Below are 16,817 nucleotides of genomic sequence, written 5' to 3' on the forward strand. Positions count from 1 at the left end.
ATGTAACCCTTGCATTGTGCTTTCTGTAGGTCAGTGTTGGTGCTTTTACACTGCTTCTTGAGGAATCTGATGTCAAACTGTGTGACTTTAGATTCTTCTACTGGGTGGAGATGATCACATAAGATCATGTGATCAAAAACGCAGATTTAAAGACCCTGTTTACACCTGGTCATTTTATGTGCTTTGAGTATCAAGGTTATATCTGGATAATGCCAAAGCATACACAAATGCAAGAGTAAACACGCCCAAGACTTGTTTAAAACAAATACAAATCCAATCATTCAAACTACTTCAGGATGTGGTCCAAGGTGCATGAGGTCCAAGAGGCATGCTATTGCACTGTAAACACATCCAACGCTTTAAATGCCCTCAACAACCATAATCTCTGCATATAATCTGAATACAATCCAGACAGTAGTCATGTGAAGTAACCTGATGTAAACAGGGTCAATTAATCTTTGAAGGTGGATTACTGGTATGTTAAATAAGTAAATAAACAACAAATAAATAAATACATTTAGTCAAAATCATCAGATACTTTTCTCAATCCATTCAAATACTACACACTTGTCTATTTTGTATAAAATTGCTTGAGCTAGTAGGGATGTAACAATTCACAATATTCCTTATTTAGTTTGATACAATGCAAATGTTTTCTCAAACAGAAAATTGTTTTGAGAGCAAATATGAGGTAGAGCTTGCATATAACAATATATGTTTCCATTTCCATGTTTTATAGAATTATAAAAGTGCATTATCCAACATATCTACTGTTTTATTTAATTGTTCTTTGGACAATTTCTCAATCTCATTACTTCAGCAAGTTCAGCTTGCTCTGCTCTGTCTGTCACACTGACACTGCGACTCCAGAATGAGCCTAACAGGTCACTGAGGTCCAGCCTGCCCTCAGAGTGTTCTGGAATCTGCACTGCACTGCCACACATCCCACAGCAGCCTCTCTCCATTCCCAGCTTCTCCCAATTACCCAGCTTCACCCTCAGTGGGTGTGGCCTGTGCACGGAGGTCCCAGAGCAATCCTTCCTCATGGCCTATAGAAAAATCAAATGATGCCTAAAACCCATTTTCTTTGGCTTGTAAGGTTACAGTGCTGCCATCAGAGGGAATTGGAAATTAGCAAGCTCTGTTTCCCCTCCGCATTACTTTCCCCTTCTCGCTGTGATTAATAGCTACAAGTAAATCCAATTTTCAAAAATCGTTTGAGTGAGGACAAAAAGCAGAAAAAAACAGAGGAGGAGAAAAATAATGCGGTGATGTGTGCCCAAGTCAAATAAGAGACAAGTCGTTCTGGAAAGCTGCGCTCCCCTGGCAGCCCATTCTTTGTGGTAGCACTTGCCCCCTGCTCAGAGTCTTTGGGTGCAAAGGATTCTGCTGAACCTTTTCCACAACTGCCTGGTGTGTTTTTCCCATTACTTCCTTGGCGTGATACAGCGCTGGCCTCTGTAAATAAGACATAGACTGGATTGGACATGGCACTGGCACGTAATGCGACGTGTTGTGTTTCTCATTCTCTTCCCCTCTCTCTCTTTCTCTCTCTCCCTCATCCTCACGAAAGCGATGTTGTCGTTCTCAAATGTGGTCCTCTCAAACAAAACGCTTTCGCCAGAAACGCACTCAGCCTGTTTTCTTCTGTTCGGAGCCACAAGGCAGCGGCGGTCATTCGAGTGTGAGAATGATCTTGGCTTATGCGTCATAGCTGCGGTGAGGGATTATCCACCTCTACGCATACGCGGTTCCTTTCCCTCTCCATTCAACTTTGTTTTTCGTTGTTTGTGTATTGCTCTAAGCCACTGTTGATAAAGATTCCCGCTGCTAATATAGGCCTGTGTTATTCTCTTTCTGTTATTCCTTCTGTGCAAACCAACGTGAACTCTGCTGCCTCAGCGACCCAGACTATAATAAACTACAAATAGACCCCTGGTCCACCAGCCTGCTTCCTGCTGTTGGAGTGTGTGGACATCACCCTGTGGTTATTCTTATATTGTTTGACTGTAGAGTGTAGAGGTAAAGGTGGTTTCTTACTACTTTCTTACTTCATATTAAGATATTATTGTTACTTCTTACTGTATTTTGTTTGACAGAATCAGTTCTAATGTGATCTGAAATTTTTACAAACAGAAACACACTTAAGCTCAGTCCCATTTGACCCATTGTCCCCATACCACTAAGCCCTACCCCTCTGTTTTGTTCATGCATGCCTAGGGGTAGGGTGTCCTGATTCTTGTTAGGATGGAGGAGTAGAGGTGGTGTTAGGAATAAATGGCTCTACAAATGAAGATTTTTCAGAGGCACACTCAAAACAGAGGGCTGAGAATCACTGACAAGCTGGCGGCACAAGCAACCAAAGAAACCCACAAATGTGAGTATTTTTCTTGTTAAATTTAAGATAATCACTATATTACCATCATTCAATTTGTAGTTTCACTGCTTGGCACCATGCCTAATGCTAGCCATGGGCTACAGTGGTATAAAGACCCCCAACATTATTTGTGGAACCATACTAAAGCTCTTGACCCTAAATCCAATTATGTCCTCAACACAATCTAGTATACAATGCTTTCCCTAAACATTGGAGACTCTGACACTGACTCTAAAAATCAAACACACCCTTGGTTTCAAAAGAAACAATGACCGAGCAGGTGTCTCAATACTTTTGTCCTCTTAACTTCTCAGGCCACTGAAAGCTATAAGGCTCTCATTTTTGTTTTCCTGGGCAGAACACATGGGGTGACATGTATAAGCTTGGGCGGACAGTAGAACACACACACACACGCACATGCACAGTGCTTTAGGTATTGTTTTACAATTTCTGTTTTATTAAGAAGTGCTCCCAGTGCTGAAATACTTATCTGTGAAAAGCGTGAACAATGGGCAGCGAGCGCTACATATTACACTGGTCAGTCCCACGGGTACAACAGCATTTATCATTTCAGCACAGCCCGTCCAGCTGGTCCACTAACTCAGCTGAGTCTACTGCTCCTTTGAATCGACCGGTCCCTATCCATCCATAAGTAAACACTGAAAACACTGGAATCACGCACACTCATCCACAAAGCTCATTCTGTTCTGCCCAATAATAACATTAAAAAAAAATACCACACACACAACTGCACACACAACTGCGCACACATAGGCCTACATAACAATCTAAGATGAACTCCTTGTGGGAGCGTGATATGCCGTGCCGAGCAAAACGAAGCCAAGACTGAGAGAGGGGGGCGAAAAAAGACATAATGTAACAATTTATTCGCATAATTCCCAGCTTTTCCTTTCATAAAGACACGCTGCAGTTCCCATGTACATCAGGATCTATAGCAATGAGCCATGCATATTCAACCGGCCGCCTGGGAGTGCCGAGCCATGCATTCTGGGTGCATAATATCCAACCACCCAGCTCCAGAGTTCAGCCAAGTAACTCCTCACCACGCGGTGGCCGGAATGACTAATAGAGGCTTGAATATCTGAACTCTCTCTTTCTGTAGACACACAGGGAGATAAAAGCGGAAAACAACAGCGGAGAAGCTGAGGAGAAGGGCCTGTTTCCACTTAGTTCCTCTGCGTTCCACAACCTTCCCATTGTTGCCTGCAGCAAAGTGGCTGTGGGCAAAGATTCGGATCATAAAAAGAAGCTGTAATTAGATGTAAGTGACAACTGTGTGTGGACCGAAGGCTGGGCAGCCTGGAAGTGAACCCTAGCAGCCAGCTTTCTCTCTTTCTCTTCCTCTCGCGCTCCCTCCGTCTCTCTCATTCTCTCATAAAGTGACCAGAGCGCCTCGTACCGCGTGCTGCCCCGACCGTAAACTGTCCTCTTCACACGGCCCACCCCGGGTGGCCGGGGCGCTGACTAACCTGCCCATAATCGTCCTTTTACCGCAGTCAGCTTCCCACTGCGGGGTGGCTTGCTGAACCATGTCACTTTGTTCTAGCTGAAAAATGACAAAAGGGGCCTGGCATCTGACCGCAGGCGTGCTGAGGAGCCGGAGAGGCAGCAGCAGTCCTACACTACGCTTGAAGATTGCAGCATGATGGATATAGAGTTTCAATTGTGCCTATTGACATTTTGTGCGATATTTAAGCATATAATGACATGATATGATTACAATGTAGCATTACAAAAAAGCAAAATACAACTGTGTAACAAATCATGCTGGCAGATAACTATTAGTGATTAGCAAACTAACAGCAATCATTTATAATGTTACCTCAATAACTTAATAATAGCTGGAAATGGACATTAACAGAAACTCTAAACCCAAAAGCTAAGGCAATCCAAACGTCTGCAACAGCAGAACTAGCCAGAACTTCTGTTGGTTCTCTAGGTCTGTAGATGGATGATGACCATGTGAGTTCACACTGAGGGTTGACTGATTCACAGTATCACTGTGCAGTGTAAAATATTCCTTATTGAATGTATTACACTTCTAGATCTGCAAATATGAGAACATGTGCAGGACAATGTGCATAATATACTGGCACATAATGCTAAAATTATCATTGGAGCAGTGTGTTCCCTAATCTATTATTCTCTCAAGATGCTATCATAAAAGGTTGTTACATTCATTTAAAGTTAAAGTGGCTAGAAGCCCTTTTCTGATCCCTTTAAAAAATGGTGGACAAAGCGGTTTGTAATGGGAAAAACAGCAAAATCCTTTACAAATCATTTTACTTATTACTGAGCCAGCTTAATAGTTAGCAAGGTAAATGATACATGGCTAAAACTACAAATAAATGAAGGTGATACACTGCAGTTTTAAACCAAACTTACGATCTAGCAAAGCACTTTCATGTTTTATGTTCATTATCTTCTGAAAAAAAAAAAAGATTTTACATTGAAAAGCTTGCATGGTTAGCTTTTAGCATGGTTAAAACACTAAGGCTAAATAATAAATGAATGAATGAATGAAAGAATGAATGAATTTCAAAGAGAATTCTACTTGAACATTCCAGTATGATGCATGCCTGATGGGTACATTGCCACTGAAGAGGTAGATCCAAAGCCTTGGGTTTCACATGTTACAGATAATAGAAAGAAGAAGTAACATATTGGATATGATTTTTTTCTACATAGGTTTTTCACCTCAGCCTCAACTTTTCTCATAAATAGATCTATGCCTATTCAGCTCCACAATCATGTTGCAGCACTGTCTTATGCTTACCTATTTAGTAAACAAAAACTGCACTTCTTTACACGTTTTAATTGGAAATAGGAAATGTAAACATGTGAGAAAAACATGGATTGTGGGAATTGGGGGGAATTTTAAGTCCAGAAAAGAAATAACACATCCTGAGAAGGCAACCCAAATCCAGGATGATCCAGGAAAATCTTGGACAGGTGGCAAACCTAGTTTTGGGTGTAATCCCAATCAGCACTGGTCCGACACACAGCAGGGTAGTTATGCATGACATGTAATTGAGATTTTGGAGGTGTTGTGTGCATTGGCTTCCCTGCAAGCCACGATTACCCGTAAAGCTCTTCTTCGCATCGCTATGCAAAAACATTTTAGCACGTCTTCACGGAAGCATAATTCAGCCTTCGGAGAGAAGGCCGTGATATCCGGGTGATAGAGCGCCACGGACTCAGATGTTCTTGCAAACATAGCAGCACGCTGCAAATGTGCTGGCCTGTCAGAATTCCTCCTCAGCCTTGTGTGAAGGGCAACAGCGCTGCTGGCAGGGGTGAGAAATCCAGTCGGGGTGAGCGAGGCGGGTCTGACACGGGCTTTGTTTGTTTTTCTTGCCTCGTTCCTAGATGCGCAATTTCATTCGCAAAAAGCGCATTCCTGCAGCTCACTCCTGTGCTTAGCTCACACTTGCAAAAACAATCCGCGTGGCCAAGAGTTCCAGTAAGGTTGCTGGAGTCCGGGTAGGTTGAGCGCTTTAACAACCCTCAGGAAATCCTAAACCTAAGCAAAACCCTGACTCTTGACTCTGAAGCTCAGTGCACACAGTGCCGGCTTGCCCCCGATGCCTCTGAAGCTCTCGGAGTGCCTGAATTAGAGCGTAGCACTGGTTTAAAATTACACTTGCAATGCTGCCTGCACACTTGTACTCACCTTCAACCTGTCCGACCTTTGCTGTTCCGAGCAGGAGTTTACAGCATGCATGCTTTGGATGCAGGGGCTGCCATGCAAGATGTCAAACATGAATATACAAAGAATAAACTACAATTTTAGCCCACTGTTTCAGAGCCTGAGCATGTAAGCAACAGAGGTGCACAATATATCTTTTCAGGCTTGTAATCACAATGTCATTAGGATTATTACGTGTTTTTGTAAATCAATACAGTATTACGAAACTTTAATACATCAACATTTTCCTACAGCCTATAAATATAACTGATTACTCAAATCTTTGATAAACAGAATGCTATATTAATGTCATAACAAGTTGAATTATTAATGTCTGGAGAAATCTGGAGAAAACTCCTGTACTTTTTAAATTCCAATCTATATTGCAGAACAGCAAAATATCACAATGTCAATATTTTCCAATATCGTGCAGCTCTAGCAAGTAGCAGTCGAACTTTTCACTGACTTCTCCACGACTGATTAGGTCTAAACTGTTATTCTGATAAACGCGGCGATGGCAAAACATTGGTTTAAGTGCTTGGTCAAGAGAAACAGAGAGGACAGGACGACCCCGATAGAGAAAGCGAGGACACCCTTCCATTACAGTGCATTCCTCCTGGCCCTTTGAAACATGTGCAAGCAGTTCTGCCCATTTAAATCCAATTACGATCTTGACTGGTTGTCATGGGAACCACCTGTGATAAACACCCCAGTGCATAATGGCCCCGGACTATTTCCCAAATTACAGGCGCCCTCAATCAACACGCCGCATTAGGCCCAGCTCTCCGTGAGCCCTGAAGGGAGCAGGGGACACTCTACCTGCAAATGCTCTCACTGTAAAAAAGCTTGCAGAGCGCTGGCATCTACCTGAGAGAGGCACGTTTATATGTACATCTTGTTACATTTCCAACTTATTACAATGAAATGTGTTGTGTATGTATATATATATATATATATATATATATATATACAGCTCTGAAAAAATAAGAGACCACTTAAAAAATTATTTTCTTTGTGTTTCTTTGATTTTACGAAATTGAAAACCTCTGGAATATAATCAAGAACTGCTTGAATTTTAGCACCAGGAGTGGCGTAAAGTTATCCAAAATCAGTGTGTAAGACTGGTGGAAGAGAACATGCCAAGATGCATGACAACTGTAATTAAGAAAACAGGGTTATTCCACCAAATATTAATTTTTGAACTCTTAAATTTTTATAAACATAAACTTGAATCGAATGAAAACTTTACAATATTAGATCAACAAAAAAAGCAACTTTCAGTTTATTGGGGAAAATATACAACTGAAAGGTGGCTCTAACCTGGATACAAGATGAGATACTGTTGAGAATGGCGTCTTGCATGTTCCTTATAACATTCTGCAGCACATTTGCCCACATATATTGCAGCTGGGCCTGTAGATCCTGCACACTTGTAGGTTGCTGATCACACAGATATACATAAACACAATATGATTCCAGTCTGTAGCAGTCCAGGTCTCTTGTTCATGACAGCACTGTAAACTAAGTTGACGGAGGTATCTGGCTGGTCATCAAAGTGGACCATTGTGCTGCTCTTTAAGTGCAGTGCAGAGGCATGCGTAGCAGTCCGCAATCTCTCACCAGGATGTACACTATCAACCCAAATGTAGCATCTGTGAGACTTCTTTTAACAGGGCAGCGGGGGAAGCAGTTTTACCCTTCTTGTGACAAGACTTATGATCTTTTCACATTTGATTTTTTAACAAAATTGCCGGAGTAATATCTTATTTGCAATCGACTCTAGAGCAATCTGTCTGCTTTACTTATTTTTTGGTCAATAGTTGTACAAACAATAGACTACCAATTGCATCGCTTCTCTACCTCCACTATTCCTGGAAGTAAGCAGTGTCCGTGCTTTTTCTCTACATATAACGTCTTATTGCGAAACCTCTGGAAAGGGTTTCCCCGCTGAAATCCCACGCTTGAAGATAATCCTTTAATGGAGCATTAGGGACGTTACTGGGCTTTTAATATGCTCCCAGAACCTCGGCCTGAGTTGCATTACATGCGCCCCTCTCCAAGCCGCATCTCCATTTCTACAGAAGCTGCTGTAGGCGTTTTCACAATCCCATCCCTTATCCATTGTAAAAATGCTCTATGACCACCAGAGTCCATTCAGGAGCTTTAATGAGATTGAGAGCAGTTAAAGGAAGATTCAGCAAGCTCTTCCTTCAGTCGCTCTATCTATCTCTTTCAGTCTCTTAGCAGATAGTGTGTTCATACTGTACCTCTCACTGTCGCTGGAGATACTGCACAAACGTTTAGATACAGTCATCTCAGTGTAAGCTCTCCTTTTCTCACAGAACTGACATTCAACCTTCAAACTAATCCTTATAAACACACCCTGCCTGCTTCCTGAGGAAGTAATTACCATAATACAATATTTACCAACTAGATCACACACCTCAGTCCTACCTGCTCTGACAAGAATAGGTCTTTTCTTCTTTAAAAGATTTAAAAATAATCTGTTTTACAATGTTAGCACAACTGCAAACAGCACTGGATCTCCAAATAGGTTTAGAAGACTCCACATATACTTCATTAAATATAGTGTATACCATAAAGCATGTGACTGACTAGAGATGTATTAACACTATATACTGTATATATACTATGTAATAGCACATGTATTTGATCAACTGTAAATGTTGACTAGCATTTCAGCTTGTATAGTGTGTGTTAGCTTGGGGCTAATACATTAGCTTGTAACCAGAGTGCTAATATTATGCTAGCATTAGATTATTATACTGTATCTATATGTGTGTAACTAAATCAGCCATTCACAAAGTACTGTTCACACAATTATATAGCATCTGGATGTGCAAAAATATATAGAGTTATCAAATGGTATCGCTAGCATTGCTAACAAGCATATGCATTTATAACCTTTTATAACCATTTATAACAAATTCTGAACTTTGTGATTTGTTCCAATGCTATTATTGACATACATGTGGTAAAGGTTTCAGAAGGAAGGTCAACCCCTAAAATCCCAGCTCTATTACACTAAACAAGCTTATTATCCGCTAAGTACAGTGAGAAAATGTTTATTTTACTTAAAAGCCAAACCTGAAATCAAGTTTTTTATTAGTAATTCTCAGAAATTGCATTTTTATCTAAACTCTCTGAATGAGAAAAAGAGTTTAATTTGTTTAAACTTCTAGTCAGATTCAAGTTCAACCAACTCTGAGATTGACTACAATGCAATCAAAAGCCAAATTATTCTCCAGAGAAGAGAGAAATGTGTAATAAATGTTTAGACACACAGGTGGTTCTGGGGATTGTTAATAAATGTGTTATACAGAATTCTGTGAAAATTCCATGAGATAGAAAAGTTCTCCAGAGATTCCTAAATGACCACCAAAGAACTAGATGTCTCTGGATGATAATAACTGTTTGGCGGAGTGTGGATGTGTGTTTGAAAATGAGCATCTGGGTAAGTAATTACGAGAGTGATAAAAAATGTTCGGTTAATTTGTTACAATCAGACTTTGCTTAAACAAATTAAATCACTGCATTAGCCTGTGGAGTCCGGTGACCCGTGAAAGCTTTTCTTCTTTTCTGTCTCAGACCCTCTCCCTCTCCCTCTCTCTCTCTCTCTGTTTCTATTGCACTGATAGGCTAACAGGCCGAGCTGTAAGCTGTCTCTGCACTGTAGCTTATTAGAATTGAGACGGATCCAGGTCCAGCAGCCCTGTTCGCAGTGCAGCGTTCAGAACACTGGGTGGCTCTGTGGGCCCCACACCACGCTTCAGATTTATATATACTCCACTCCCCTCCAGTCCCTCCCATAAATTAAGCAAAGCGTGTTCCTGGAGGCCATCAAAACATGACCTACAGCTGTCTTGTCCGGTCTATCTACATATCAGAGAGAGCACTCGTCTTCACCTAGCTTCCTGCATCCAGAGGAAATACAGAAATCCTACAGATCTTCTACAAGTTCAGAGTTCAGAGAGAGGATAAGACTGAACATATCTGAAGAATGTAAAACAAAACCTGGAACAGCCTTTACACTGAAAAAAGCTCAAAAACTTTCAAAAAAGACAAAAAAAAACACTGCTGAATATTTTTAAAATAATTACCTACATTATCAATTTATTGTACAGATCTGCACATGACAAGACTGACCTATATTTTGTCTGTTATTGTTTTTTTAAGCAAGAAGAGCCCATAAGCGTGAATGAGCTGGTATTCTCACTTTTGTAAAAAAAAAAAAAAAAAAGGAGGGGGGTTTATTTTATTTTTGATTTATTAATGTAGGATATCATAAAATCTTTTAATTCCAAAGACATAAAATTGTCTAAATGCTCTAAAGATGACAATAATATTGTTGATTGCAGTTATTTCTGGTACAATAAACCATTCAAACAATATTAACCATTGTGACAGCCCTACACTGCAGTTTCACAACACACAGTTTTGTAACTCTTGGTGTGTGAGACCCATGTGTACGTAGAAAGACAATGCTGGACAAGATTACACTTGTTTCCAGAACCCAGAAAAATTCCAGCTTCCAGCTTTTACGAACTGGCTGAAGCCCAAGCTCATCTGCTCGTGCATTCATGCCAGCTGAAATAAAACAAGGAAGAGATGTTAATGATATTCAAAATGCACTACCTAAACAGCCTTTCTACGCTACGCGCTTTACCTTTATTTGGAAAGCGAAATTGCTTCCATGTGTCGCGTGCTATTTCAGTGCACACTACGTACATATAAATCCTTTGCTCTATAAAATATATGGCCGAAAGCCTGGCAGCGTTCCGGCCCGGTTTGTACTGAGCTGCTAACTGCAGGCCGAGGTGTTTCTGCCTTGAAGCATCAAAAACTTGGCTTATTACTGTCCGCTCGCTTCTGCCCACAGCTTTTAAAACTGCTTTCTTTTTACTCTCTGAATACACATGAACTTTGTGAGAAGGTGAAGAAATGGCCAACAATCACGCCAACAATCAAACTCGTGTGTGCATATGTGTGTGTGAAGTAAACAGTTTTATTTATTCCCACCGCCTGTCAGCAGAAACCAGAAATGTGCATGTGAGCAGAATCTTGCTGAGGAGGGGGGTGATGTTTGTTTCTGTCTGTGTACGACCTATCCAGACTTGGTTTCTGGAACTCTGACGGCTTTAAGCAGCACGAGATGAAGCTACACCTGTGTGCAAATGTCAGGGGGGAACGGGGGGCTTGCTAATTGACAGCGTTCCTGCCGGAGCTTAATTGAGAGCGTTAGATTCTGCCGTTTGATCTGCTCCTGTGGGACGGCACATCTTGCATCCCTCTACCTGCTTCGCCCTGAGTGTTTTCCAACTCCCCCACTGCATGCAAACAAGGCGGTCGGTTTACTGCTGAGAAAACCAGCGCTATTAAAGAGAGAGAGAGAGAACAGGAGAGAGAGAGAGCGAAAGATAGGGGAAAAAAACAACTTCAGCTTTTCTGTTGAGCTCTCCGGATGGAGCTGGCTCTCTGTCAGCGCTCCGAAGTCTTTGTAGCTTATATTTATCTAAATATGTCTTTGGAGTAAATCACAAAGCTGTCTGGCCTTTTGAAACCGGCTGAGCCCAGCCCTATTTTGGAAGACGTTTGGCTGGATTCTGGGAGGCTTCGTTTCTCTGAAAACAATCAGTGGGCCGCTGCTCCAGCGCTGAGCCGCAGTACCATGGTTTATACGCTGGAGACACGCTGAACTATTAGCCAGCTATTGCGGCCTGCAGAAAAATGCGCCACTCCGCGCAGAGATATACAATTACAATAATTATCATGCAAATGCTAGTGCCATCGGCGCATCTGGTTATTGCCCTGAAGTGTTAAGAGGTAATTACAACACTTATTACAAGGAGGGGAATCAGTGAAAACACTACAGTTACAGTTGTATGGAAGAGTTTTGGAAAGAAAGTGTTGCTGTTTACCTCGTTATGTCTCGTAGCCAACGAACTACGTCAGAGCTGAGTGATCCCAGAGATTGCGGGAGTCATACGTTTACAGTGTATGTTGTAACAGGATAATGGCAGCAAGACATCATGTCCCATGTTAGGTGGGCAATTTGCTCTTTAAAGTTGAAAAACTAGTTAGTTTTGGATTACAATGCTATTTAGAACGAAGATGAAAGTTACCAGGAACAATACATGTTAAAAAATAGACTAATATAGAGAACTCTTGATCATAGTTGATGATATCTTGGTTTCAGCATATCGCTGTAAAGCTTCCTAATGGTGTCCTGTGACGATACATCCCAGGCAACAGTTCCTGCAGGGATAGGTATGACTATGCTACTCTCCATGGCATATCATGTGAAGGAGAATTGGTCTGTTGTGTTAAAAAAGGAGGACCTCATTAATTAAGGTTACACTGTCAAAAGACCTGGAATGAAGACCAAAGGTGCTCTGGCATGGTAGAAAACAAAGGTTGAACAAAGGTTGATCTTGACAGCAATGACCATGGTCCCTCCATACACGGATTTATTGGTTGTCTCCACTAGGTCAAAATCGGGACTCACTGTCATGAAGAAGCCCTCAGGACAAGTCAATCTGGAATGATTATCCACAGAGATTTTATACCTTTCAGTTAATTCCTTCTGCGTGCAACTGTTTTGTATGACAATTAATATAATAAATGAAATAAAAGTGCTGTAAATAGACAACAAACCCAAAATGGTGGGATGGCAGTCTTGGGGGGTGTGGCAAAAGAGTTTTACGTGATGCGAACCAAAAAAGACCCAAACACTTCTTCACGTTCTAAAATTAGGGAGGTTCACACGAGCTTCACAGGGGAGCCTGGCCTTGGACCAGCCTTTTTTACACCCATGGCAGGCGCTGGGCAAACTTCAAGCCCCATCCATCAAAGAGGCTATGACAGGCCATCATCACGCCCTGACAGCCCAACAGCTTGAATGATTGAGCCAGAATGACTGAGTCCAGAAAATGAAAGGGAGAGAGTGACGCAGAGAGTGTGAGAGAGAAAAAAAGAGAGAGAAAGAAAGAGAAGGGCCTCGGAATTGGCCGATATCGCTGCACTTTGTTCCCCGTCTTTTCCTAAATCACACCAATCACATGCAATCGGAGCTCAATGTAATGGCAGGGAGTGGTGGAGCTCCGTGGCTATCACAGAGTGAAATACCCCGTGTACTCAAGCTGGGCCCTGACTGCGCACAGGAAGCCGAGTTAATATGGAGGCCCACTCAGCGCCACCATTAATAAATGGGAGCAGGCATATTCATGGCCTCCTTCTAATTCTTCATTTGCTTTCCATTATCCATCGGCATGGAGATTCGTAACTGGGGAGGGGTGGAGGAAGCTGAACTAAACCAGCTCCTTAGATTGCACAAGCTGTTGTGTATGTGTGTGTCCGTGTTTGTGAGTACGTGCATGCATGTGTGTGTGAGGCAAATTTCTTGGCCCACACCGAGCAGCAGGGTAGGGTCTATAACTGCAACCACATTCTTTCCTTCCAGGCAGAGCAGTGCTACACACACAGAGGACTGACCACAAACGGCCCACGCCACTCATCGCAGCCCTGTAACGGCAGCCCCCGCGCCTGCCTGTCCTGCCCTCAGCTAGTGGCCCACAGACCCACACGTCCTCGTCCGTTTCCCCACACCTGGGCCTGCCGCAGCGGGGTCATGTTCGCTGTGCCCACAGCCTCTCTGTTTTCTCTATCATACTTCCATACTTCAGGTCTTATGCCCTTACCTCAGTCCTACCTCGGCTATTAAGTACTTTAACCAATTTTGCTGTTCACAAATCAGCATTTTTAACGAAACCCGATATTCCCGTGGAGTTACATAAACAGCAAAATGAAATAAATGCAGACATTTTAGCATAGCAGACCGATATCAAATCCTGCTATAATATGTAATTTTACTTGAAGACATTATAAAAAGTCATTATTTGCATCATTGGTACACTGTTTTTTTTAGTTACAGGTTTTAGGACTCAAAATAGACAAACATCAAAGCAAATGCTAATTCTAAAAATCTGTGGCTACACATGACCATTTGTTCTCAATTGGCTCTTCATAAACAAGTAAAAGAAGGAGACTGCACACACAGTCAGTCAGGAGACTGTATTACCAAATCACAAATTGTCACAAGCGTGATTTTGCTGTCTATATAGTAGTTGTGAGTTAGCCAGCATGCTAATCACTAAATCGCCAATAACTAAGTTGGCACCTCGGCTGACTGAAGCCGAACATACAATTATAAATATCATGATCACTTTAGTGTTTTACTGCTTATACTAGGTGTGTTAGCCAGCCTGCAATTTCCTAATTTAGTTCTGAATCTGACTTATTATTAATCAACTTATTCTAAACAAATGAACAGCTCCACAACGGACCTATGTAAAATTAGCAATGTATGTTCCAACATTCTCTCTGGTTCCATGCAGCATTCTCAGTCAGTATAATTCCAAATTACAGTGCAATTTTTGTGTTTAACTTTACTTTTATATTCAAAACTACAAATTCCTCATCAGAATACTCAATAAAAAACAAAATAACATAAAGCTGGACGCCCCTACATTCAAAATAGCCTTGCCCATCCTATGGGACTAGCTCAAAGAGAACACACCCGTTACCTTTCCCTGACCCCTGTCAGCATTTCCACTCTTATGGTCAGGGCAGGCCTAGGAGATCTGGCTAGCCCTGCTATCCTGAGTGGGACGCGTTCAGACTGGTTTGTCCAGCTGGCCGGGCCTGAGGGTTTTGGGAGGGTTAGGGGTGAGGCCATTCATATCACACTATCATCACTGAGTATAACCAACTCTGACAACCCAAGGTTACAAGCTTCCCCATAAGCCACCCCCGCCCTGCACAACCTTTATTACCAAGAGTCAAGTTTAGATTTAGCAAATGCCAAAGAAAAGGGAAAAAAACATCAAACACTGTAATTTAAAATGATGCTGAAGGGATAAGAATGGTGGATTTAGTGAGCATGCCTGGCCTTCGCTCATCTTTTCCACTCCTTCACAACTGTCTACGACCCAAGAGGACGCTTATTAAGTTGTGATAAATAAGGATATCATTGCCAATAATGCTTTTATGAAACTGCTGGCAACGGGGAGGAAATGAAACCATCATTCCTGCTGATTGTTTCGGCGAGGGCTCAGATATTCAGCAAGGAAATATTAAAGGCTGCTGCGTGAGCTGTTGCTGACATAAAAGGAGAATTTCACATCTGTAAACCGAGGCCTAATCGCTGCCATCAGCCATGTATCAAAACACCGGCGTATCAAAATCCAGCTTGTGGCGTGCGAACATGTCCGCTGGATCTTCCCAAAAGCAGAGGCAAGCGGGACATCTTAACCTTCACCGGCCTTGTGGGGGAAACCGCTCAGAAACAAAAGAGCTGCTCAGTTACTAGAGACGTTAAAACTCCCCAGTGTGGCTTCCACCCGTGTCACATTCATGGAGTACCCCAAAATCAACACTTATAAAGCTTAACCTCTGGCTTGACTTAAGGCTAACCTGAGTAGACTTGTTTCGCTAAATTCTGTAAACTCGCGAATGAAGTCTTCTCCAGCAGCTTGGCCAGAAGAGGCTGCGTCGCCTGGCTTCAGGCTCAAAGCTGGAGCGGGGAAATGATATTCAGGGAACAGGAATTCGGCCTGTCCAAGTAAAACATTCCCCGTAACACACCTTCACCTCACTGTTAGGAGCACAGAGCACGGCTGTGTCACCTTACGCCTGCCCAGGCCCTCGGCCCTTATAAAAGAGCCACATCTGGAGAAGGAATAACACAGTGCACGACGCCGCGCTGACAGTGTCCTCTTTAAACAGCGTTTTTTTGAGAAAACCAAATATTTGAGCAAGCTCCCTTCCAGGACAATGATCAAAATTATAACAGCGGGGAAAGTTTGACTGGCTTTCTTTTTTCTCTCGAGCTGGGATATCAAAGAGAAGCGCGGGGACTTACAGGCGGCCCAGCTTGGGTGTGGACTGGAACAGCAGCTCCGGCAGAACCTGCAGCCGGTTCCGGTTCAGGCGCCTGTGAGAAGAGAGAGAGAAGAGAGAGAGAAAGAGAGAGGGAGGGCGAGAGGGCAGGGGAAGGACGAGAGTTAGTGTGGTCAAAACAACCGCTGTCATGAGCGGAGCAGTGTAATGCAAGACAGACATTAAAGGCAGCATGGAGCAGTGTGGGAATGACCTTTCAGACCTTTCTGAGAGCAGTGTGTGTGTATACGTATCTGTCGGAGAGATAGCGAGACACGAGCGTGCCAGGCCGAGAGGAAGAGCTTAGGATTGTTTGACTTTGCCTGCTGACAGAAAGCTGACACACACAAACATCTGCCCTGGCATAGAGAACAGAGATTGATCGCAAGATGAGGCAAAAAGACGTACGGCACACAAAGGAGCCAATAAATCTTTCTGATTAGGGCAATCAGCCAGGTCGACCTGGCCATCGGGCCCAGGAACACGGAGGCAGCGTCTCAGGGTCAGAGGTTACAGCTGTGCCGAAGCTGCCTGGAAAGACGTGCACTTCCTCTGAAGACGGCCGAGGTTATCTCCCGCAACAAACCGTTAAAGGCTCTTATCCCGAGCCTGAGCCTCCCCAGACTTGCTGAGTGCTTTCATGGGCTGACCCTTACCATGGGAGCAGGGGGTTTTAATCAGGGGATGAGGGTATAATGGGGACCCCACAGGTCATGGGCCAGGCTGAAGGCATGCGGTGGAGGAGCTCTTCTGTCATCCCTCTCCGTTTTACTC

General features: G+C 42.8%; 1 protein-coding gene across 1 annotated transcript in view; it reads right to left on the reverse strand.

Moving 5' to 3' along the window:
- The window catches only part of slit3 (slit homolog 3 (Drosophila)), a 228,618-nt gene that overhangs the window by 185,476 nt on the left and 26,325 nt on the right, over positions 1-16,817 (reverse strand). The window contains exon 4 of the mRNA XM_022684066.2: positions 16,027-16,098. Coding sequence (XP_022539787.2) covers positions 16,027-16,098 — 72 coding nt within the window. The remainder of the gene's footprint in view (positions 1-16,026; positions 16,099-16,817) is intronic.

Source organism: Astyanax mexicanus, chromosome 10 (genome assembly GCF_023375975.1).
Source record: "Astyanax mexicanus isolate ESR-SI-001 chromosome 10, AstMex3_surface, whole genome shotgun sequence".
NCBI lineage: Eukaryota > Metazoa > Chordata > Actinopteri > Characiformes > Acestrorhamphidae > Astyanax > Astyanax mexicanus.